The sequence below is a fragment of the Xenopus tropicalis genome, chromosome 1, assembly GCF_000004195.4.
Source record: "Xenopus tropicalis strain Nigerian chromosome 1, UCB_Xtro_10.0, whole genome shotgun sequence".
NCBI classification, from domain to species: Eukaryota; Metazoa; Chordata; class Amphibia; order Anura; family Pipidae; genus Xenopus; species Xenopus tropicalis.
Genome location: NC_030677.2, coordinates 69,689,284 through 69,714,883, shown reverse-complemented (window position 1 = coordinate 69,714,883; position 25,600 = coordinate 69,689,284). Strand labels below are relative to the sequence as shown.

The following is a 25,600-nucleotide window of genomic DNA, read 5'->3' as shown; positions in this document are numbered from 1 at the left end:
TGCCTATAATCCCTTCTAATGTTCTTGTACAGAGTAATCATGTCCCCTCGCAAGCGCCTCTTTTCCAGAGAAAACAACCCCAACCTCGACAGTCTAACCTCATAGCTTAAATCTTCCATCCCCTTTACCAGTTTAGTTGCACGTCTCTGCACTCTCTCCAGCTCATTAATATCCTTCTTAAGGACTGGAGCCCAAAACTGCACCGCATACTCAAGGTGAGGCCTTACCAGGGACCTATAAAGGGGCAAAATTATGTTCTCATCCCTTGAGTCAATGCCCTTTTTGATACAAGACAGCACTTTATTTGCTGTAGTAGCCACAGAATGACACTGCCTGGAATTGGACAACTTGTGATCTACAAAAACCCCTAGATCCTTCTCCATTAAGGATGCCCCCAACACACTACCATTCAGTAGATAGTTTGCGTTTATATTATTTCTACCAAAGTGCATAACTTTGCACATGTCAACATTGAACCTCATTTTCCAGTTTGCTGCCCAGTTTTCCAATTTTGTCAAATCGCTCTGCAAAGCGGCAGCATCCTGCATGGAACGTATATACAGTATCTAGTAGAATTAAGTCTAAAACAACTGGACTTTTCTGAGTTTTTCTTGAAAACGTTTCACCACTCATCCGAGTGGCTTCTTCAGTTCAAATGACTGGTAGGGAATTCCCCGGTATTTAAACTCTTGATGGTAGTAGAGTCACAGACATCCAATCACAATGGTTCCATTGAACTTGTTCAGTTAGGTGTTAGCTGAAACTGACAGGTGTAAGAAGGTATGATCCAATCACAATGGTACCAAGATTCTCATTGATGAAGGTGTTAATCCTTCAAAGTACATGACTGGAAGTGTGAACTGTTGTGAAACTGCCGGGGTAAGGATGTCAACGCGCCATTGTATGTTGGTGACAAGCGGTGTCTCAGGCCCCCTCCTCTGTTCAGGGATGGTTTTTCCAGGTTGGCATAAATGGCCTCTTTCACACCTCTTTCAAACCATCTGTCCTCTCGGTCCAAAATATGCACGTTACTGTCCTCAAAAGAGTGACCTTTTTCTTTGAGGTGTAGATAGACCGCTGAGTCTTGTCCTGAGGAGTTTGCCCGCCTATGTTGGGCCATTCTCTTACAGAGAGGTTGTTTTGTCTCCCCAATGTATAAGTCTGAGCACTCTTCACTACACTGGACAGCATAGACCACATTACTTTTCATGTGCTTGGGTGTTGGGTCTTTCGGGTGCACCAGCTTCTGTCTCAAGGTGTTGCTGGGTTTGAAAAACACAGGAATGCGATGTTTGTTGAAAATTCTCCTAAGTTTTTCTGATGTTCCAGCAACATATGGAATGACTATGTTGTTTCGCCTGCTATGTTGTTTCGCCTGCTGACTTCCAGTCATGTACTTTGAAGGATTAACACCTTCATCAATGAGAATCTTGGTACCATTGTGATTGGATCATACCTTCTTACACCTGTCAGTTTCAGCTAACACCTAACTGAACAAGTTCAATGGAACCATTGTGATTGGATGTCTGTGACTCTACTACCATCAAGAGTTTAAATACCGGGGAATTCCCTACCAGTCATTTGAACTGAAGAAGCCACTCGGATGAGTGGTGAAACGTTTTCAAGAAAAACTCAGAAAAGTCCAGTTGTTTTAGACTTAATTCTACTAGATACTGTATATCATGACCTGGATGAATGAGAATCTTCATAGACATGGAACGTATAGTTTTGCACAATTTAGTGTCATCAGCAAAAATAGAAACAGTACTCTCTATGCCCACCTCCAGGTCATTAATAAACAAGTTAAAAAGCAAAGGACCAAGGACTGACCCCTGCGGTACTCCACTAACCACACTGGCCCAATTAGAAAATGTTCCATTTACCACCACTCTTTGTACTCTATCCTTCAGCCAGTTCTCTATCCAATTACGAATATTATGTTCTAGGCCAATATTCCTCAATTTGATCATTAACCTTTTGTGAGGTACTGTATCAAACGCTTTAGCAAAATCTAAGTAGATGACATCAACTGCCATTCCAGCATCAAGGTTCCTGCTCACCTCCTCATAAAAGGCAACTAAATTAGTCTGGCAAGATCTGTTACGCATAAAACCATGCTGGCACAAACTAATAGTATTGTGAACTGCAATGTATTCAACTATCCTATCCCTTATTACCCCTTCCAGAAGCTTTCCTACTACTGATGTCAGACTAACAGGCCTATAGTTTTCAGGCTGAGAATGAGATCCCTTTTTAAATAATGGCACCATATTAGCAATCCGCCAGTCTCTCGGCACCATGCCAAACCTCAACGAATCCTGAAAAATTATGTGAAGAGGCTTGGCAATCACAGCGCTCAGCTCATTTAATACCCTGGGATGAATCCCATCCGGTCCTGGACCTTTGTTTACCTTTACATGTTCAAGTCTCTTTTGAACTTCCTCCTGAGTGACCCACGCGTCAGTAGCTAAATTACTAGCACAGTTTATGTAACAAAAATGTACGTAACTTCCATATCAAGCAATGGCAGCAGAGAACAGTGGCACGTACGTAGGAAGGGGTTAAACTTAGGGCAAACTCTACTGACCCCCAATGAACTGACTGAATTATTAGCACATTAATCAACAGAACTTTTTATATGAACTGCTTATTATAGAGTAACATCAGCTATTTATATTGCACACACACAAGGGGTGTGGCCAAATTTTGGTATAGCATGCTTGTGTTCATGGGGGCCCATATAAATAACTTGTGCGCAAAGTTTCTGATGGCCTTAGTAGCAGGTTTAGGATTGCTAAAGCCTTAGGGGCAGAGTTATGATTGTTCAAGCCTTTTGGCCCCTTAGGGGCTTAATTATCAATTTGTGAATTCGAGGTTTTTTCCAAAATCAATTAAACTTACATATTGCTGCTCTATTGTTAAAATTAGTTTGTACAGACGTATTAAGAGAAGACAATTACAATAAACACCATCTAGATACCCAATATTGTTAGACTTATATCTTCTATATTTCAGGATTTGTTTGTATATACTACTGTATGAAGAACTGAAGGAATATGCATAAATGTATTACCTTTGATTATGAATAACTTCAGTTAGCGATGCAAACAGAGTATCCTCTGTGATTTTCTTCCACTCAAGAAGAATTCCCATACCTTTGGCTTGTACTCGAGTCATGGTATCATAATGGTCACCAAACAGTGGGATCCCCACTACAGGCACTCCATGGTACATAGCCTCAAAAATACCATTTAACCCACCATGACTGAGGAATGTTTTAATTTTTGGGTGACCTAAATATTAATGAAGCAAACAAACAATTATAATCACGTGTACAACATGTACAAATATACTTCATACCTTTGATCTATAAATTTGCATGTCTCCCCAGGCTTCTTAAAAGATAAGTAAGCCTTTTATTTAAAATTAAATAGCCCACAGAATAACATACCTTTCTTCCTGCATGGGGATTTATTTTGTTTTTCTATATAAGTAGCAGAAATGCAGCTCTTTTACTTACTTATCTAGTGTAAAAGCCTTTTGCTTTCTGAGCACTGCTTTTCTCTCCAACTATCCAACTCTCCAAAGACCTCAAAGAAGTTCCTACTGGGCATGCTCTCTGCTCCAATTAAAATCAATCAGGCATGTGCAGGAGGCACCTCTTTGAGGTCATCATAGTCAGAGAGAGAAGGAGTGCTCAGAAAGCAAAAGGAGGCAGAGCTTCACACTAGACAAGGAAGTAACAAAAAGAGCTGTAGTTAAAGTGGCTGTACTAAAAAAAAACAAAATAAATCCCCATGCAGGGAAAAAGGTATGTTATGCTGGGGGCTTCTAGAGATTAAAAACAAAGGTTTACTTATTTTTTAAAGGGGCAATACCCACCTAAAATCACCTTTGCTAAAAATGAACACAAAAAATAGAAATTGTTTTGAAATTACATTCTACCCATTGTTTTATATGTTGAAAAAATGTCCTACTATTTTGCCATTATAAAGCACTAATTTATAAGGGCTATTTTCACTGAACTCTTTCCCTACTTTTATAAACTGGGCGTTTTTTTCTGAGGATGTTCAGACCAAGCCCTTTTATTGAGCACATAGTAGATGTTTATTAACCCAGCATACGGTAATTACATGCTAATGGCAAAATAACTGTATTTTTTGTTTAAGGCTAATGGCTCATGGAGTGTTTTAATCACCTCTGTAATCAGACAGAAAACAGCAAACCCTATCCACATGATCCCACAGAAGTCTAAGTCAGTTTTCTCTGACAGGAGTATAAGAATATTTTTCCTGCCCCTGTTATCTGCTTGATTCCAAGGGCTCAAACACCCAATGTGCCATAGTGTTAAATAATAGTTTTTAGGAATGGGGTGAACATTTTGGAAATAACCCTAATCTGAGCTACAAATCATTTTGGATAACTGATCCCATGCCATTATTGCTAAGCATTTTTCTATATAAAAACTGACCTGAACTAAGTGCACAAACACGTGGGAAACTAATTATGTGTTCTTATACTTCTGGCAGACGACTGATCAATTATAGCCTTTGAATTACCTACCACATTAAAATAAAGAGTGTTCCTCTAGGTGTCTCTCAGTGCTACCAGGGTGCCCAGCTGATTTTAATATGCTTTTTATTAACTATATTTGTTTTAAGCATACAAGCCCTTTGATACCTGAAAGAGGCTGTGTGTGCATGGAACATGTTCTGTAAAGGAAAAACCTTATAAAATGTGTGCAGTTTAATCTGCCTGAATGAGCTTTGCTTCATTCTTTTCTATAAATCAGGGTTTTTGCTGTAAATGTCACTAAATAAAATGCTCATCTGTCTGGACTAATACACTGGCCTGCAGTTGTTGTTTATATGGAACACGTACTGTACCTAATACATGGTACCTAAAGCTATAGTGTGCATGATCATGTTTAGATTATGGTACAGTATTATATTGATATTACGTCAATTAAATTTTTTTGACAAAGACCATCATATGTATTCTCTAAATGAAATGATTGTATATATTATATCTTTTAGCCCAGCAATGAACAATTAGAATATGGACTTACCAAGTAAATCATTTTGAGGTATCCATTCAATAAGTTTGGTGTTGTTTCCTAAATTTCTTGGTTTGGTTCCAGAAAACCTGAAGTCAGAATGCAAGAAATAGAAATAAGTATGACTTTTTTATGAGCTGGTAAAAAAGCAATACACCACAGCAAAACTAAAATGTTAGTCATGAATGTTCCATTTAATTTAGTATTTTTAGCATAACAATCTGGTTGTCTTCCTAGGTGAGTGTGCCAATGGTGAACATACTTCTGATGACGAGTGTTTCCTTTCTCTTGCATATTTAATTTGATAAAGTGACCAGAATGAGAGTCCAAAAACAACATTTCAAACTAAGAATAACAGAGCCTTCTTCTCTATGTGCTTAACTTGGGAAAGTTGGATTACTTACCTCCATATCACTTTCTGAGGTAATCGTGCAAGGGCCCCAGCCAGTTTATTTGCAATGTCTTCAGACAAGTATTTGACTCCAGCTCCAAATGAAACCAGAACAAAACCATTCTCATCAACATTGTCCACCCACGTTTGAAGATCCTTAAATGAAATACATTTGCTTACTGAGCAACTCATGATTAACACATAGCATTTCCACAAACATAATATACATAAAAAAGTATGTATCAAGCACATTGGTACTGCCTGCAAGTGGCTTGGAGCATGTATGTACACAATTATCTTTAAGAAATAACGTCAATGTGTGCACAATTTTACAACGATTTTAGTGCTTTGCATATGCACTTGCCATTTTAGAGGCTCTTTGTTCTAATATATGCAATCCTTGTATGTCCTTAAAAAGGTCACACTTTAGTGACCAAAGCACACATGATTAAATAAATAAATATATATATTTAATCATATGCATTTCAGTTACTACAGTGTACTGTATATATATATGGGATCTATTATCCAGAATGATTTATTTATTTCAATGACAACAAACACTTCCATGCTGTACTTACTTGCTGTTAAATTGTACATCCAGCCCAATTTAAATCAAAAGGACTACCAGTTTACATGGAAAAAGTGTACTTGTATTTTCTTCTATTAAAAATATTCCTTGAACACTTATCCTCTGTATTCCTTCAATGATGATTTGCTGCAACGGCATAAACTGCCATGATGGAAGACAAGAATCCATTGTTCCATGGCACAAGGTGCTCTTTATTCTCTATGGTTCTGCATTTGGTTATTTCCCACAGACCTCAATCTTTTAATGTACAGCTGTGTTACAGTGCAAGGATCCAGCTGGTGCTAACCAGCAGAGAGCTGAACAGCAAATACAACACATAATGCTCTGTTTAAGCTATTCTGTTTCAAAAATGCAGCCAATAAGTATTACGTTAAAAAAAATGTAAAAAGGTATATAGCTATAAAGCAAATGCTTATAATGTTTTCAGTGTCCTGAGTTACCTTTCCTCTTATAAGATAAAAAGGACAGTTGTAGTGGGTGTTCAAAAGTGTTCACTTACAACTTACTATGTTTAATTTAAGCACCAAATAACTGAACAGGAAAGAAAAATAACTATTTCTGGCTTTGCAGAAGCGTATTGGTTACAATACGATTTGGGCCAAAACTGGTATTAGATTGAGAACATTCAATATATAAAACAGGGTTTACTATTACACATACATACATTTTTTGAATTCACTGTACAGCCTACTATTGATACAGCCTACTATAGATACTAAAAAAATCATAGGATATATTCATAGGACCTGTTCATTAAAATTCATAATTTAGGGCAAATTCAATTTGAAGTAATGGCACATGAACAACAAATATCTATGGTAGTGTAACATGTTGTTATGATTGTAAAATAGAATCACTCAATACATTTATTCATAATTGATAGTATCCTCTATATTAAATTGGTATTGGCCATATAGGGGTATCATTTGAGCCGAGTGTAGTAGTAAAAGGTCTATTTCTTCATTACATTTCTAAAAGCCCTTCATAAATATTAGGTTATGACATTTAATTGACTTAAGTTTAATAAAGAACAGCAGCATAGTATTTGGAAGACATAGAATATGGTTTAGGTAAATTATACTGTATTTTCTATATTATGTATCTGGTCCATATGTATCTGCAGTTTGCAATTACAAAGGCAGGCAGGTATTGTTATTATCAGGGTACTAGCTTGATGATCCTCAAATCAGGTATCTGGCAGCAGTACACTTTTAAGAGATTGACACATTTAAGGGTAATGTAATAAATGATGCAAAGTGTTCTTCTGGATCAAATAACCCACAGCAGCCAAATGCAACAGGCAGAATTTAGTTGGGCAAATTTAACAAATTTTATTACAATACCCTGCACAAATGAAATCCTCTATAAATCAAGGGGTCATTACTTAGACCAGGTTAAGAAGGACAAAGGAGCACAAGAGCTTCTTCCTGCTGAGTGCAGTATCAGCAGACGCTAGGAAGCCCTTTGCGGCCTGCATCTCTGGTCCCTACTTGCATGTCTGAATGATGCACGAGTTAGGGAAATGTTAGTTCCCTCCTGCCCCTCATAAATACATTGCTGCCAAATGCAGGTCTCTGCACTCCAAAAGAAACTAGTGACAATCTGAGCAACAAGCCTAAAGTGAATGAGCCCTCTCACCTTCTGAGATAGGTGTACAAATCCATTATACATACTGCGTCCTTCTATTAAACTCTTATATAAATGAAACCAACATTCCCTATACTTCTTCACATGATAGTGAACCATTTGTCTTAAACACAAGTGCAGAGAAGGAATCAAACAGCTCCAGGCAGCATTTTAAAACTGCATTGCAATTTTATTAGCAGTCTCAGCACACCACACCTTTCTCTTGGGCTCTGCCCGAAACATGTAGTGTGCTGACACAATACCTCCCAACATTTTGAAAATGGAAATGAAAAATAAATGCTGCGCTCAATTTTTTTGACCATGCCCATTTTTGTGACCACACCCTCTAAATACCACTCCCATTTGACTAAATTTGGCAGGTTATTTAAAGTTTGAACACATTTCTGGGGGTTTGTGTATGTGTTCAAACATTACAGTTTTGCTGAAAAAGGTGAAATTGCCCTTTAAGCTGCAAGTCTCAGTTCCCCTAAGAGACCTGTTTAGCTTATTAGTTGCAATTGTATCTCAGTGCAAATGGGGCTTTTCACCGTTCTAGGCTCTCTGCCAAAAGCCAACTTATTTAATTAAGGCTGATGCCACACCAGGCGTAGGGCTGATTTTTTCGGCAAGCGGAAAAACGCTTGCCGAAAATTCAGCCCTACGCCTGCTACTTGTGCCTGCACCCGAATGAATGGGATACGCTCGGGTGCAGGCACATGTAGCCGATATATGCATGAAAACGCGTGAGAATGCAAAGTCTCGCGTTTTCATGCGTATATCAGCTACATGTGCCTGCACCCGAGCGTATCCCATTCATTCGGGTGCAGGCACAAGTGGCAGGCGTAGGGCTGAATTTTTGGCGTTTTTCCGCTTGCCGAAAAAATCAGCCCTACGCCTGGTGTGGCATCAGCCTTAATGTGAGAAACAATGTTTCTAAGTGCAGGTGAAGCTCGTTAAGATTTCTGGGCTCTCTGCCAAAAGCTACTTTTAATTAAATGTGTATCTTTTTTAGCATTCAGTGCTAAATGAGGGACTTTTCAGTAAGACTTTTCAGTAAGAATCCGGGACTGTGGGTTGAGCTGTCAGAAGAGGGACTGTCCAGCGAAAATCGTGACACTTGTGAGGTATGCTGACTCTGCTAATAAAATTGCACTGCAGTTTTGAAACACTGCCTGGAGCTGTTTGATTCCTTCTCTGCATTTGATTTTCGGATACACTGTTGGGGTGACTCACAGACACCTGGAATCCATAGCTGTATACTCCTGATTATTTGCTCTGAAGCATAATCCAAAACCTTTTTATTTGTCTAAAAACACCTCTTTGAATATAAAATAATATTATGCGAATTCACACATACTTTCATTTTTTTACTATAAAGTAAAGGACCGCCATCATTTACTAAATATTATCTAAACAAAAAACACTGTTGATGGTTATATTAACAAAACATTGAGACGCACATTTGGATTAGAGCAATCATAAAGCACACCATGAGTTAAGGAACTCAAAGAACACAGGGTTTTGGGGAAAAATACCACTGAGTGGACTTTCTTAAATAAGAAAAAGTTTGGCACCTAAAAGCTTCCCAGGCCTAAGGGGCCTTACATTTCATGTGTTTACTCATGGCACAAGTCGTGAAGGGCACACCATATTCTCACTTCCTCATGCTGGGGCCATACACAGTCATTATGTACCATGATTATTTTATTTATTTATTTAATCTTCACTGTACATTTTTCATTTTTCTTTTGGGATTGAGGTGTTGAAGGTTCTTAAGGATCTAGGCACTTAAGATGGGGGGGTGGCTAAAAGGCTCCGCCCCTAGACCCTTTGCCCTTTGCCTTGAAGACCTTATGGCTGTAGTTTCTAGGATAAAGGGACCTAGCAAACTTTGCAGTGTGGGTGGCTGAAGTTCAAAGGTGTCCCTCCAAGCCTTGCAGGGGGCCTAAAGCCCCTTGCCCCTTTCAGGCCTTCTGGCCACTTCTTGCACTTTTTGTTTTTTCACTGGATGTATAGATTTTGAACATGCTTGAGATTCAATAAAAACATTATTGGAATATTAATAGAATATAATAAAATAATAGATTAATAATAGATTAATAGATTAATAATAATTAAATTTGCCTCCAGCTCGTCTGAGAAAATATGCTAATATAAATATAAAATGTTCACTTTGAGCTTGAAAAAATCCTAAACTATTCTAGGGGGGGGCAGATTAAGCAAAACTTTTAATGTGTGTATCAGTTTTGGTTTGAGAGTATAAGGCCTCCAGCTTAAAGGAATACTGTCATGGGGAAATCTGTTTTTGAAAAACAGATTTTTTTTTTATATTAAATTTTAAAATTTCACATAAGGCTAGCCATATTCTTCATTTCCCAGGGTGCCACAGCCATGGGACTTGTGCTCTGATCAACTTCAATTACTCTTTACTGCTGTGCTGCAAGTTGGAGTGATATCACCTCCCCCCCCCCAGCAGCCGTTCAGCAGAACAATGGGAAGGTAGCACGATAGCAGCTCCCAGTAGATATCAGAATAACACTTAATAGTAGGAAATCCAGGTCCAAGACTCCTCCAGTTACATGGGAGTAGGAGAAACAATAGGTTACCTGAAAGCAGTTCTAATGTGTAGCGCTGGCTCCTTCTGAAAGCTCAGACTTAGGCACAATGCACTGAGATGGCACCTACACACTAATATTACAACATAGAATACATATTAGAATACACGGTAGAGTGAATTATTTGCTATGTAAACATTGTAAAAAAAGAAAAAGTACACTATAAAAATCACGACAGTATACCTTTAACTATGCCAATAAAGCTATAAATATGCCAATTTTTTACACCTTTTTGGTACAAATAATTAGGGGTTGTTCTTAGAAGCATTCTCTAGTTATTCTGTTAAATATTCACTAACTTATGTGAGTATTATATTAATTATATAATATTAGGACAAAACTAACCCTACCAGTCAGACCACTCCCTGCAAGGTCATGCATGCCCCCTCCCAAACCACATTATCTGTCAGCCTGATCACCCCCTTTTCTCATACCTCTGCGGGAAATGAAGCAACATAGTGGGTTGGCAGCCACCATGTTCAGCTATCTCCAATATATTAACTGTTGAAGACAGCTTTAGTCTGTGTTTTAAGTAAGATATAGATCAAAAGAGCACTGTTAACAGTACACAAGTGTATGGAGATTTTGAAGATTCATATTTTGTAATGTTTATTTCTCCCATTTTTTATATGAGAATTACATCACAGATCTTTTTTATACATAGTTTTACAGATGGCACTACAATGTTTCAATAAAACATTTTTATAACTTGTTTCACTGGTGAAGATTTGATCTTTTACCTTGTTCTTCAACTTTGTACAATGTTTAGCAAGCTTTGCAAATCATACTGTTGTACATGGCACAATGGAGATGTCTTCTGTTTTGATAACCACCATAAATGCATTATTGCTGTTAGGCCTACAGTACATATTTCTCAGCAGGAGAAGAAAAGTCTGATCTGTGCTGCTTCTTTTCCATATGTGTCAGATGATTAATTACATTTTCTAGCTGGAAGTATGCTATTCATAACTAATTGCACTGCACTGCTGCAAATTAGCACCAATGGTAGGCTGGACATACACTTTTAAAGCCGCTTCTTTAGCAAGGTTGCATATCTTAACCCTGATTTGGACACCAGCAAGCAGGGCCAAATAGCGTTCAGCCATTCGGGCCAATGATCCTACTATAAGAGGGGCCTACAAAGACCTTTCATAAGGTTGCATCAGCATTCCAATAGGATCCTTGCCCAAAGGGATTTTCAAACCTGCATGGAATATATATTGGTAGACATGGGACAATAAGCAGCTGACTTCATCTGGAGTGGTTGTGTCTGCAGATTTTATCAACCTGTGTATGGCCAAGGAATGTAATAACCTATTCTCTTTTTGGGGTGTGTGGTCAGGATGCCTAGCTAAACAGACATGCTGCACTGTAGCTCTTTAACCCTGATCCTATTCTGTGGGCTACTTTTCTCATTAAAACCTCGTTCCTAGCTAAAAAGCTTATTGTTGGTCTGGGGAACCTCCTACCCATGCTAGAAATGGGAAAAGCTGCGCAAAAGTGCATTGTTGGCTTTGCACGACTGTCTCACATCGTGTGAGCCTAATCAAAATGGCAGTCCAACCAGACCCCACAACACCTGACGTGAAATGGCAGCACATCACCCGTCACAGCACTGCTTCTCAAGCCACGCAACTCTAATTGCAGGCCATAGCGGAATCTAAAGAAGCACTCACCAGGATATTCGCTGACTCTAACACAGCTCTCACCTCCCAGATAGAGGAGTTGCACATTGACCTCTTCCTGCTGCGCCATGACTGACAACTGAGGCCAAGCACAGGCTTGGTAAAATAGAGGATGACATGTGCCCCCTCAAACAGCAGGTTCAACAACTCTACAGGGAGCAACAGCAGCTGGTTAGCCACGTAGAGGATCTTCTTTCAACACTTTGCGGTCGAAAGACCACTTCCGGAAGCACTCCCACCACAGCCACCAGAGTATGGAAAAATCATCTACCAGAATGCAAAATCTCATTACACCTGGCAGTGCAAAGGAAATGAGGACCTTTCTAGAGGCATATAGTGGCTAGAACACCACTGGGAATGTATGAATACCCCTTATTCTGGGGAGGACTGGTGTTGCTGTGACTTGCCCCAGCTGACAGGCCAGGCACTATTATGACAGGCTAGCAATGGCTAACTGCAACCAAACAGTTCAAATCGTATCCTGGAACATTTGCAGTCTAAATGATCACATAAAACATTCAGTAACTCTAGATTAGTCCTTGAGCTCACAATGTCAAACTATGTGATAAACTAATTCAGATAAAATTCCTCCACAGAACATACCTAACCCCCACAGGCTGGCCAAGATATACCCAGGGACCCCAGACACATACTACAAGTGCGGTCTGGAAGTGGGGACCATGTGTTTTAGGAGTGCCCAATATTCAGTGTAATTAGGGCATAGTTCTACATTTTATATACGCTCTCTGGAGCTGTGCTTGATGGAACACAAAACTCCACTCACCCTACAGTCATAACAGAGGTTATTCTTTCTGCAATTGCTATACTATGCCAAAAAGGTTATCCTACTGCATACCTTCAAACATTTCATTAAGAGGAAGAGGGACAAAAATATGTGACACGGGTAATGCAGCAAACCCACACACCCACTTTACATGCCCCAGATGTGCCAGTATAATTACTAAATAAAAAGAATAAAGGACATATTAACTTCAAAGGTGCCAGTATGACCACATTAAATTGATTAAGGGCATATTGACCCCAGACATCCCAGTAAAATTATTAAATGAAACTGATAAAGGGCATATCAACTTCAGACATGCCAACAGTTCTGTGCATTTGCCAAAGTTATAAACAGGGACAATTCCAGTGGTACATAAATCTATGTTATTTCCTTCTATTCTTAATCAGTTGAAAGCAAAACAATATTAATGTACCACTAGAATTTCTAGCCATATTAACAAGGCCATCCTAAGGTTCCCAAACTTATAAGGGCCCCTTTTAAATGTCTGCTATATTTTATGAACCAGCGATACCTCTGTCTTCTATTCTCCTGCATGCTGTGCTCTGCCAGAGATTCCCAGGAGTGAGAGATATATGTTAGGGAAGGACAAGGTGAAACTGTCCAGCACACAAATAGAGACAGCAGCCTCTTCTGCCCCCCCTCAGCCCCTGACCCAGTGAGCAGGAGCAGGGAGAGGGATGCCGCCAATGCTGATAGTTGACCCTTGCCTGTCACAAATGCTCCTCCCAGGCCAATTAAACAACAAGGTAAACCTGTGAGCTTGAGGTAGCAGGGGAGATTTAAGAGTTAAGGGGACTGTATTATTTTTCCCAGAGCAGAGCAGGCACAGCAATCAATTAAATGGCAATGCTGAGAAGCGGGACATCTAACAATGAATCCGGGACAGCGGGCAGTGCTATAAATAGCGGGACTGTCCCGCTAAAAGCAGGACAGTTGGGAGGTATGCAACTGTTGTGGAAAGATACCAGGCCACCAACATTGGCCCTGATGGAAAAAAAACAATTAATGAAATTCTCCATTTACAGAAAGCAGTCTATTTAGCCAGAGGACACCCAGACAAATTTCTGGTCATATGGGGACCATGGCTAGCCCTTTCAGAAACAGCAGCTGACCCACAGTAGGTCTGCTCTCCTCCCCAGAGTTAAATATGACTAAACCCCTAACTTGTAACCCTGATCCACAATATCCCCCCATAGTGCACATTCATTGCTTTGCTTTGATTGTACATGTATTAACTTATTCTCTCTTCTATATCTTCATTGTTTGTAAATTAAAATGCAAAAAATAAAAACTCCTTAAAAAATACTTATTCTCTTTATAATTCATCCTTTATTATTTCACACACAAATACTCTATTTTTCTCCTTAAAGGGTCAAAATACCTCCTATTTAATAGTTGAGTGAACAGGGCTGGTGCTGAATATACTTTTTTTGTTTTATTGTGCTATTTCTTGCACTAAATAAGGCAAATTCTCAAAGTGAATTAATGTTGAAGAAAAAGGTATACAGGTATAGGACCCATTATCCAGAATGCTCGGGACCAAGGGTATTCCGGATAAGGGGTCTTTCCGTAATTTGGATCTCCATACCTTAAGTCTACTAAAAAATGAATAAAACATTAATTAAACCCAGTAGGATTGTTTTGCATTCAATAAGGATTAATTATATATTAGTTGGGATCAATTACAAGGTTCTGTTTTATTATTACATAAAAAAAGGAAATCAGTTTTAAAATTCTGAATTATTTGCTTATAATGGAGTCTATGGGAGACGGGCTTTCCGTAATTCTGAGCTTTCTGGATAACGGGTTTCCGGATAAGGGGTTCGATACCTGTACTAACCATTTAAATTGCAAATTGTGTATTACATCTGGTCTCCTAGCACTAAATGTTCTTTCTCAAAGAAAAAAAAAAAGACAATAAACTGAAGAGATTTTAAAGCTTCTGGTATGAATTCTGGTTCACAGAGCCAGAAGGGTGTAAGGGTCAGGCTGATAAGACAATCTCAAAGTCCAAGTCCTGCATAAATCAATAGGTGACGAAAGGCTGTAACAGGCTTCTCATTTGTTTTTACCCTTTAACTGAAAATTGAAGGTCATCCTGCCTGAAAGTTTGAGCTGAAAGAATGTATGTTACTAACTTGAGTGCACTTTAAGGAGTGCCTTTCTTACCTCTCCTATACATTTAAAGGTGCACATTTTAAAAGAGGTGGTTCACCTTTAAGTTAACTTTTAGTATGTCATAGAATGGCCAATTCTAAGCAACCTTTCAATTGGTCTTCATTATTTATTTGTTATAGTTTTTGAATTATTTGCCTATATTCCAACTCTTTGTGGTTTTTAAATGGACGTCAATAACCCCAACAGCAAAGAAACTATTGCTCTGCGAGGCTACAATTGTATTGTTATTGCTACATTTTATTACTTATGTTTTACTATTTATATTCCAGTCTCTCATTCAAACCTGATTGCTAAGGTAACTTGGACCCTAGCAACCAAATAGCTGCAAACTCCAAATTGGAGAGCTCCTGAACTGAAAATGAAGTAGCTCAAAAACTACCAATAATAAAAAATGAAGACCAACTGCAAATTGCCTTAGAATATCACTCTTTACATCATACTAAACGTTACCTCAAAGGTGAACAATCCCTTTAAAGGTGTTTTAAAGTCTATTTTACGAGAGCACATCACCAAGTGTAAAATTCAGTCATAAAACATAAATACAATTATTATTATTATATCACTATTCACCACAGAATTTTTTTTGCCTGCTGAATTTGTCCTTTTGTCTAAGGGTTACTTCATAACTGCCTGATAAAGCTGTTATTGAAGTATAATTATTGCAGTTTTTGCTAAAAGTTAATATAATCCAGTAAAAAATACAGTATAGGGCTTGTAGTGAGCATTCTTTCATCCCAAGATGCACTGGAACACATAACTAACTTGAAGAGAGAGTTGGACATGGAAGCGAGAAACCAGAGACTGGCATGGCTATGGAAGAAGGATCGTGGAGACATGACAATCCCTGAGGAGACTGCAGATATTGGTAGGACAGCAAAAAGGAAGAAAAAATGAACATTGTTAGATTGGACCGCAGAGTAAAGCTGGTAATACACGCACTGATAATATCGTATGAAACCTCGTTTCGTACGATATTCGGTGCGTGTATGGCAAGTCGGCGAGTCGACCGATATAGCAGGAGGCTGCTGATATTGGTCGACTCGCCGATCAGGCGGGTTAAAAGATTTTGTTCGGGCTCCATAGAAGGCGCCTGAGGAAAATCTTCCTTCAGGGCTAAATCGGCAGAAGGAGGTAGAAATCCTATTGTTTCTACCTCCTTATCTGCCATTCAGCCCTGAACGTTAGTGGCGGATTGAACCGTCGGTCGCACGAAAGATCGAAAATCGCCACGTGTGTGGCCACCTTTATAGCCAATTACAGCATGGGGTTCTATTCCCATTATTTTTTTGCCTGCAAATAATCAGGTTGGGAATTTCTTGACCCTAACCAGGTTCTTTCCATGTTTGTTTGACAACGGTTTTATTTTATTTTGACTCCATGTAACAAAACAATGTCTAACAAAGAACATAAAACTTAGCTGGTACAGTACTAATGGAAAATACATTACAGAGTAACAAAAACTAGTACAATCTCTTATTAATATATCACCTTTCTACAGTATGTTATTAGAGCATTAAAGCCAATAAATCTGTTGGTCTCCAGCCAAGGATGACATAGGAGAGCCCACCATCATATCTCTTTATTAAATTAAAGCAAGAACTGTATCCAGTAGATCTAGCCACTGTTAAGTTGCTAGCATGGTAGTGTTCATCATAATTGTTAGCTTTCTTGCACAGTAAATTGGACCTCTTCAGTGATCTATTTTCCTTGAGATGGACCACCAAGTCCAGGAGTTAAACCTCTGGCGATCTTACACCAGGAAGGGAAAGTTGTTCATTAAAGGTATTTAAAGGCCTTTGCCAAGAAGCTGTTAGCCAAGGGCACACTCACTTGGGATATGTTTCTACATATTCCCTAGCCTTTGCACTCAGCTTGAGAAGTGGTATACACATCTTGGGGCCCATTTACTTACTCACGAACCGGCCGAATGCGTCCGATTGCGTTTTTTTTGTAATGATCGGTATTTGGCGATTTTTTCGGAAAATTATCGCAACTTTTTCGTTGCCATTCCGAATGTTGCGCAAAATCTGGCGATTTTTTCGTAGCGTTAAAACTTGCGCGAAAAGTCGCGCCTTTTTCGTAGCCATTCCGAAACTTGTGCAAAATATTGCGATTTTTTCGTAGCGTTCGGATTCATTCAAGCTTCAGTATGGTGACTTTTCTTGGGCCAGGTTGGAGCTGCAGGGTGCCATTGAGTCCTATGGGAGGCTTCCAAAATCATGCTAAGTCTGAAAGTTTCGCCCGCCGCTTACGAGCGCTCAATACGAAAAAGTCGCGACAAGATATGAGCGAATCGTAATGGCTACGAAAAAGTCGCGTTTTTTCGCGAAAATCGTATTGGTAACGAAAAAGTCGCGACAATTTCCAAAAAGTCGTAAAGGTGCCGAAAAAATCGCAAAAAATACGAAAAAGTCGCAAAATGTTCGTTTTCCAATCGGAATTTTTCCAATTCGGATTTGAATTCATGTCTTAGTAAATCAGCCCCCTTGTGTATTAGGTTAAACTGCATTCTGTCTTTAGTGGATATTATTAAAGTACATGTGTTATTTGTTGTCTAACCCCATTGGACCTCATCTAAATGTGGAATAAGTGTCACCCATTTGTTCTTTTAGCTCTTTTAAAAGGAGGGGCCCAATATAGACCAATAATGTGTAGGTATGTAAAATAGATAGGGTTCCCTACAGTTCATGCAGTCTTCATAAGTGTTAATTCAGCACGAGTCTGTTTAGGAGCAAGCACAGAGCACAGCTTTATATACTGCACACTGATATGAGCTTTAGTGTCTCAGCACACAGCACTTAGCATTTGAGATGAGTAAATAAGCTCTTTCATCTCATTTTAATTACATGCGGTTCTCTATCTGAGTAAAGGGTCAAAGTCCCAGAAAAAAATTAACTTTTAACAGTAGTGCAACTTTCCTTGCTTTAGATTGGTGATTTTTCTTATATGGAACAGCAAAATTTGAGTTTAGATTTACAAACCTTATATGGATAGGTATGAATCCATCCCATAGAGTTTTTAATATTTAGAATATTGCTATATATTAACTTTAGAAGTGTGCCTCCACCACACACAACTTCCTCCAAATGACTCACAATATGAATGGATGAATCAGCCAGAGCGAAACATGTGTTGGTCATGTTGATATGGAGAAAGAGCATAATGAGTGCAGGTGCCAGGCAGTGAAGGAGCAGGAGGAAGGTTGTGATAAATCATTGCCACCATGATAAGGACAGTATCGGCACCTACAAGCTCTAGTGCAGAACAGTGTGGCAAGTATATTGTGCACATTGAATTTGAAAGCATACGTTTGTGGTTAAAAGCATGAGTAGCAATATTGTGATTTATGCAGCATGCATTGCAAAGGGCCACACAGCAGGGCTGGAAGGCTAACGTGGTAGATGAACATGTTCCCACCCCATGGTATTATTGATTTATGCTGACAGTGGTGTTTGAGAATATAGGACCTAGCTCCAATCAAGTTGAACTGAGGACAAAGTAAGGGGTCTGTTTCTGCACAGGGCACCCATTGATTTTATGCACTCAAACATACTGGAAACAGTTAAAAAAGGAGCCTCAGGGTGGTATCTCCTATTTCAATTTGACTTCAAGAACACAAGAACACATAGCTTGCAACATCTCATTAATGCATAGTCGGTAGTATATTATGATATCAAGGATGTTTGTGATGTTCCTGATCCATGTCAAAATATACACCTGATCCAGGTGGGACTGTCGGTTTTTATATTTTATTGTTACTTATGGTGTGATGTAGAATAAAGTGCTGGGAAGGAAAAAGCACAAAGGATACTTTTTCTATTTTTCATAACACATTAGTGTGCCCCAAGTCTTTCTATTCCTTCAAGTTTTTTGTGACTCACAATATTGCAGTACAGTTATGAGAGTTATTGATATTATTGTTATGTATTTATAAGCACCAACATATTCTGCAGAGCTGCCACCAATATAGATATATATAGCTTAGTTGGGATCAAGTGCACTGTTTTATTAATACAGAAAAAAAGCAAATCATTAAAAAAAATGTGAATTACAGGTATAAGATCCATTATCTGGAAACCTATTATCCAGAAAGTTCCAAATTACGGAAAAGGCCATCTCCCATAGATTTCATTGTAAACACATGATTCTAATTTTAAAAAACAATTTCCTTTTTCCCTGTAGTATTAAAACACTACCTTGCACTTGATCCCAACTAAAATATAATTAATCCTTATTGGATGAAAAACAATCCTATTGGGTTTATTTAATGTTTAAATGATTTTTTAATAAACTTAAAGCATGGAGATAAAAACTACGGAAAGATCCCTTACCCAGAAGTCCCCGGGTCCCCAGCATTCTGGATAACAGACCCCATACCTGTATTTGGACTATTGGACTCTACTTGGAACTTGATCAAATAAAACCACAAAAAAAAAGCTCAAATGCAGTGAATTTGGATTCTACTCATCATTCTCAGTGGGTGCACAAACTCTTAAAAAAAAACCATGAAAATACTCAAAATGAAAATATCCCTTAAATTTTGCCTTGGACAAGTCCCACTGCTTTCTATATGAACTTGCAATGTTGTACAAATTTGCTTTTTTCTAAGCCCTAGTTTCTAAGTTTCTAAGCCCTAATTAGAATTCATGAGTTTAGGCACAAAAATGTAAATTTAAACATAAATCAGCCACTTAAATGCAGATATCTGCTCTGCAGAATTCCATGTAAAGCTCTCAATACAAACATATATCCACTTGCACTGGATTCTGACGCAATTTTGCACCCCTTATACTTGCTGCAAGGCTTTGGAGACCTAGGAATCCCAAAGGGAAATGTACACAGGTGAGCATGGCCGTAACTAAGGATAGGCAGAAGAGGCAAGTAACTGAGGTGGGGTGGCCAAGGACATCTCTCTTCTGTGTACCCCTAGTTTGTATTTTTATACATAAAGTTACTCCACCTTCACTGGCGGTGCGATATGGATGTTATGGTCACCATTGTGATTTGCAACCCCAGCACACCACTCGGCTTCCCTGCATGGTCCCCTGCAACCCACATCACATAAACACTAGGCAAATATGCACATGGGGAGTAACCAATCAGTGACTGGCTTTCCTCAGCCAACTGCAGGTTGAACAAGGAAAACAGAAATTTGTTTGCAACGGTTTACTACCCAGGCGCATATTTGCCTAGTGTTTATAAATAAGCATAATAACAGTGCAAACCCACAGACCCATGTTTGCCTGTATTTATGTTTAGGCTGAGGGCACATGGTCGCACAGTCCCCTTCACTTCATCTGCCCTAAACACTCCAGTGTGTAGTTGCACCAACAGGCACAGTGTTGACCGGAGTGCAGCTATACCAAGCAGAGATCAGCCCAAAAAGATGCAAAATAATGCATTTTTGGGCTAATCTTCACTCTGTGTAGCTGCATTCAGGCTGGCAATGTGCCTGTCATTACAGCTAGACACAGGATCATATCTGTTTCTCTAAATGCAGGCAAAAAGAAGCGGACCATATGCCGTGTGCCCTCAACCTCAGAAAATCAGGCAACAAATGGCACCCCCCAGTGTACACCAGCACTCTATATGTTAAAGGGGGTTAGTCACTCTAAGAATTAATTCCAAATTCTTTTCTATTGTGCTTTACTTACACTATACAAACTATTTAAATCCTGTTTCTTTCAGTCTTTGAATTTACAGTTCACAGAAAGCAGGCAGGCATTATTTTTATTCTTCACAAAATCTGTTTTTGCTCCAGAATGGGGCACATGATGCCGATGCCCATGCACTGGCTACACAATTGACCATAGGGAGGGAGGGGGAATATAAGTAGTACAGTTACATTTAGGAAGTGCTGAATGGAAAGTGGAAGTAACTGCCTGCCCCGCATTTACGCCTGAGGCATTCCGGGGAGGAAGGCAAAATATGATTTACAGCTGAAATTTCTAAATGAGTTTATAAAAAAAAAAAAAGAAATTGAGTTTCATGTTTAATTTCCAAACAACTTTTATTATACAACTTTATATGTGTGGGTGACAGGTCTCCTATAAAAGAAGCTTACTTTCCCTAACTGCCACTAAAGCAAATTACTGTGCTTACTGTGCAATATGAAGCTTTAGGACACAGCTAGCTGCATTAAATAAAACCACAGTGACTGTGTTCCACTTTTACCTGTCAATAATGCTAGTGCTTATTAATATGTTTCAGCATGTACATTAAAGTGTATTGATAAAGCAAGATCAAGCAACAACCCACAACAAGTTAATATTTCTCTTCCCTATGTTAATCATCCATTCATTTCACCACCTTTGATAACAAAAATATGGAGAATCAGGTAGATTCCGAATTGGCTCACATGCCTAGTATTGTATTACAGTTGCCTTTTTATATCCCCATTTTAAAGGGGCAGTATACACATACATAAAATTTATTAGAGAACCACTCTCCCCCTGTAAAAAGGGTAATTTATTGAAATGGAGATAACATTAGGTCCCTGACATACATGGCATTTCTCTGCCAGTGGTGAACATATCGATACAGTCAGTTTCTGCCCAATGTGTGCATTACCTGGCTGGAATGTGATCCACCTGTAACAGTGCAAAAGGGCAAATTGTGGCCAGAAATTGTACATTTTAGCTGTTTCTAACAAGAATCATCCCTGACTGTGCAGTGAAAGGTAATCTGCAGTTACTGCATACATGGGATAAAAGCCTGCTAAATCAGCATGTCTTTCACCAGTCAAAAACTTTGAGGGCCTTAGACAGTAACAAAAGGTGCAGCTAATTATGCATCGGTATTATCTGTTGACTTGTAACTTGTTTTACCAGCTTTGCTGCAGAACTTGGGAGTGACAGAATTTAGAAAGTGGCACCATTTTATTGTTTAGCATAAAAATTTGGCCCCCAAGCCATAAAATGGGTTATACTGTAAGCCTATGGGCAAGAGAAACCTGCACAAAGGTTTTGCTAATAAACACAAAGCCTGTTTTTGCTGTTATATGGCATATCAGATACTTATCAGATGATAAAAGTTTCCAAGCTATTTTTAACAATTACGTTATATAGAAACCATTTACACAGCGTCCAAAATATATTGAGTATTATTCCACATTGTAGAAGAACATATTCACAGATTGAATATATGGATTAAATGTTATCATTATTTTCTCAATTTTTATACACAAATCATCTCTGTACAAATCATCTTCCATTGTGACTTTCTAACTTGCTGGTTGTTATATATATAAATTAAAAAAACAAAACAAAAACAGAGGACCAGTTGCAAACTGTCTTAAAATACTACTGTTTACTCCATACTAAAAGTTAACATTTAAGTAATTCATCTGAACATTAACAAGCTATGATGCCAATAGGAGTTGATAAGATTCCGGGCAAAGAAGGAAGAAACAGGAAGAAGGGCTGGAAATAGGGGTAGGCACCTGCCTGGGGGACACAATAATGGGGGGATGCCAAGCAGGTACCTATTCTGCCTACCCCTAATCCCGGCAGCTTGCCATTGCGTGGCACCCCACCCTGGACATCAATGCGCAATTCTTCGTGTGCACACACATATGGGGGGGTGCAGGTGCAAGGTGGCCTGCTGGGTTGCCTAGGGTGCCCGGTTGGCTTGGCCTGCCCCTGGTATCATGTAAGTGATTATAATAATTGGGGGTATCTATCATTTGATTCTAACTTTGATTCTCCTTCAAATAATAGCTTTCAGTATTATCCGCTACAAGAATTCTTTGAATACTGTAAAGAAAACACACTGAAAACAACTCTGAGACTTACCTGAGGCAAGGGGCTGACTGGCTTAGTCAGAATTCCTCCAACATAGACAACGTTTGGAAGTGTAGGTCTTGGAAACTCCAGGGCTATATCTGTGCATAGCATCCACAGACAAGATCCTTGAACTAATTCATACATAGACCTTGTTGAAAAAATGTTATATTTCTGCATTATCCTATCATATTTCGGCAGGACTAAAAAATTCACCCCAATTCGAGAAATTAGGTAAACAAATGTATTTTTGATCCTGTCCAGCAGGTTCATGTTGTCTGTTAACATCGAGTTAAATTCTGGAACATATGCTAAGGGAGCAGGAGCACCGACTTCAGCTGGATACCAAAGGCCAGTAGAAAAAACAGCATACTTAACATCCAATATATTGGCTATTACAAATCCACACATCTCATTAGGATCAACCAACAGCAAATCAAATTGTTCCTGCTTCAGGCGCCGCATGAGGTCCAGATTGCCCACCATGATATCACAATTTTTGGAGTAGTGGTCAAGAATGTCAAAGAGTTCCAGTGCTGTAAACCTCCCAGAGAAGATATTCATCATTTTGGACTGCAGGAAGTTATCTGATGTGCTGCTATTAAAAATTCCTGGGTAACGCTGGACTTGATAATGACTGGATTGTGGAATGTCTCTTCCTTCAGAAGCAAGGAAAACAGTTTGATGTCCTTGCTCATGCAGTGCAGAGGCAAGGGTTTTAAATATGTACAAATGGCTTTCAAACATTATTGGCGGCACAATGAGTATTTTGGCAGCCTTTGTTACTCCGACAGCAATCCATAGACATAATATAACTGAGGTAAAATGCTTCATGGCTGAGAAAAAAAAATGTGAATAGTTACAATTTTGATTTTCTTTGTCAGTAAACAAACATCATAAGCCATATCTGTAATCAAAATATATACTCTAATAAAAACTACTTTTTGGATTAAGATCTATGTATGAGATGCATTAGTGGAAGTGAAGTGATACATATATTTCATTATATGTGTAAAAGTAAATCATTCCATTAAGTACTATGAAACATTTTTATTTTTACATATGGAGGGATGACTCCAGAAATCCACTGGATTTATGTAGTTTAGGGCATAATTAAAGTGATGCTGGCACATTACTATAATTGACACCAGTCCAGCAAAAGTTTCCCTCATGACCAAGCATGGCATCTAGTTCTGACCCTCATGCTGGGGTGGGGGTGTTTATTACTTCTATAGGCTGTTTAGGTACTGTTTAAAGTTGTATTCCAGCTGATGGAAGGATAGTTCAGCCCTCAGCCTAGCATATTCAGCAGAAATTGCCCTCTCTTCTCAATGTTGCCTATGCATTTTGAGCTGTAAGTACTACTGAGTTGGAGGAAGGCTTAGGGCTTAGTTTTTAACCCTTCACTGATAATAATACTGACCCATTCCTATCAGCGATATGATACCTTCTGTTTCACACCCCCTTCTCTTTTTAAATTGTAAGCTCTATTGAGCCCTCTTTAACTCCTGCATCAATCAGCCTTTGTAAATAATGTTTATGTTTGTTGTACAGAGATTTATAAATATGAAATAACACTACTACTGCTGCTAATAATAATAATGTCTCAATATCACTTTAATACTAAGCATTAATAAGGAAAATGCCATCCAATCATAGCCTTTATGCTTCTCATTTCCTAAAATGGGATTATAAACAACAATGTCTTATTTGTCCAAAATTTTGAATGCAACTGTATAAATCTTCTTCTGATGTTACTGAACATTTATTATGGTAGAAAGTAGCTGCTGGAGGGAAAAGTTAATTTTTGTTACCAAGGTTCTCAATGAGAGAACTGCATTGATCAGAAAAACATGTATTTGGTGTTAAGCAAAGTTAAAGTTATGTGTCCAGGAACCCCTAGGAGTCAGAAATCGAATTAAAAATGCATTCATAATTTTTGTAGAAATAACTAGAAAATTGGTAGCATATATTTTGACAAAGTCAGACTTCCCCCTTCCCTCTAAACCTTTAAATGTTTCCTTAAAAAAAACCTGTTTAAAAAAACAAATAAATTGCATTCTGTATTATTCAATGTAAACATTATATAAAGGATAATTTCAAATTCTCTCCAACAAAATAGGTGTACATTTCCCCCAAACCTTTTGAAACCCAATTACCTCTAGCATAGGGAAACAAGGAATTTCCCAGGGATATACTAAATGTAATTGGATAGGGTCGGAGAAGGGCTGGCAGAGGGTTGGCCACAGGTTTTTTTTTAAGAAAATAGCAGGGACTGTTATCAGTCTAGTTTGGGCAGCCTTGCCAGCATCCCTCCCACCCTCCACTTTGTTTCCATTTGTAAGTATAAGGGGCTTGTAGTGAGAGAGAATAGCCATGTGGGGACCTAGTGGTTATGGTAAGCAGTATGAAATTCCATGGGAGCTTAGATCAGGAGAGGCCTGACAATTTGGGGATAGGTATGGAGTTAAGACTGGACAGGAGTCACGCATTGTTGGGGGTAGGAGAGTAGTTGTCATGAGGTGGTAAAAGTATTTGTTATAGCACAGGTATACATGGATATGTGATTATACTATGGTTCAATTATAAATGGTATACATTATATGGAGTCTGATGCTAGGTAAAGATATATAAGTTATGTGTTTTGTTCATAAAATGCTCTGCAGTCTTTTCATCCCCAAATCGTGTCCTAGTGTTTAATTGTTTGGGGGTGGTATTCTGGTGCTGGTCACACCAGGGGGTGGGGTACTGAACTTAGTGTTGCCCCTGGTCATCTTGTAAACAATCAGGCCCCTTTAATATTTCTGATTCATTCTCTTGCTTGTAATTCATTGACTTTGTCCCATGTGTGTTATAATATTATGTTAAAGA

The 25,600-nt window shown here is 38.7% G+C and overlaps 1 protein-coding gene across 2 annotated transcripts in view; it reads right to left on the bottom strand.

Annotated features, from left to right (window-relative positions):
• ugt8 (UDP glycosyltransferase 8) overlaps positions 1-25,600 on the bottom strand; it is a 39,824-nt gene that overhangs the window by 4,052 nt on the left and 10,172 nt on the right. For both annotated transcript variants that reach the window (XM_002934246.5, XM_012955544.3), the window contains exons 2-5: positions 22,742-23,565; positions 5,461-5,603; positions 5,069-5,145; positions 3,074-3,293 (exon numbers count right to left, since the gene is read on the bottom strand). In XM_002934246.5, the coding sequence (XP_002934292.2) occupies positions 3,074-3,293; positions 5,069-5,145; positions 5,461-5,603; positions 22,742-23,563 (1,262 nt within the window). In that variant the 5' untranslated portion in view covers positions 23,564-23,565. The remainder of the gene's footprint in view (positions 1-3,073; positions 3,294-5,068; positions 5,146-5,460; positions 5,604-22,741; positions 23,566-25,600) is intronic.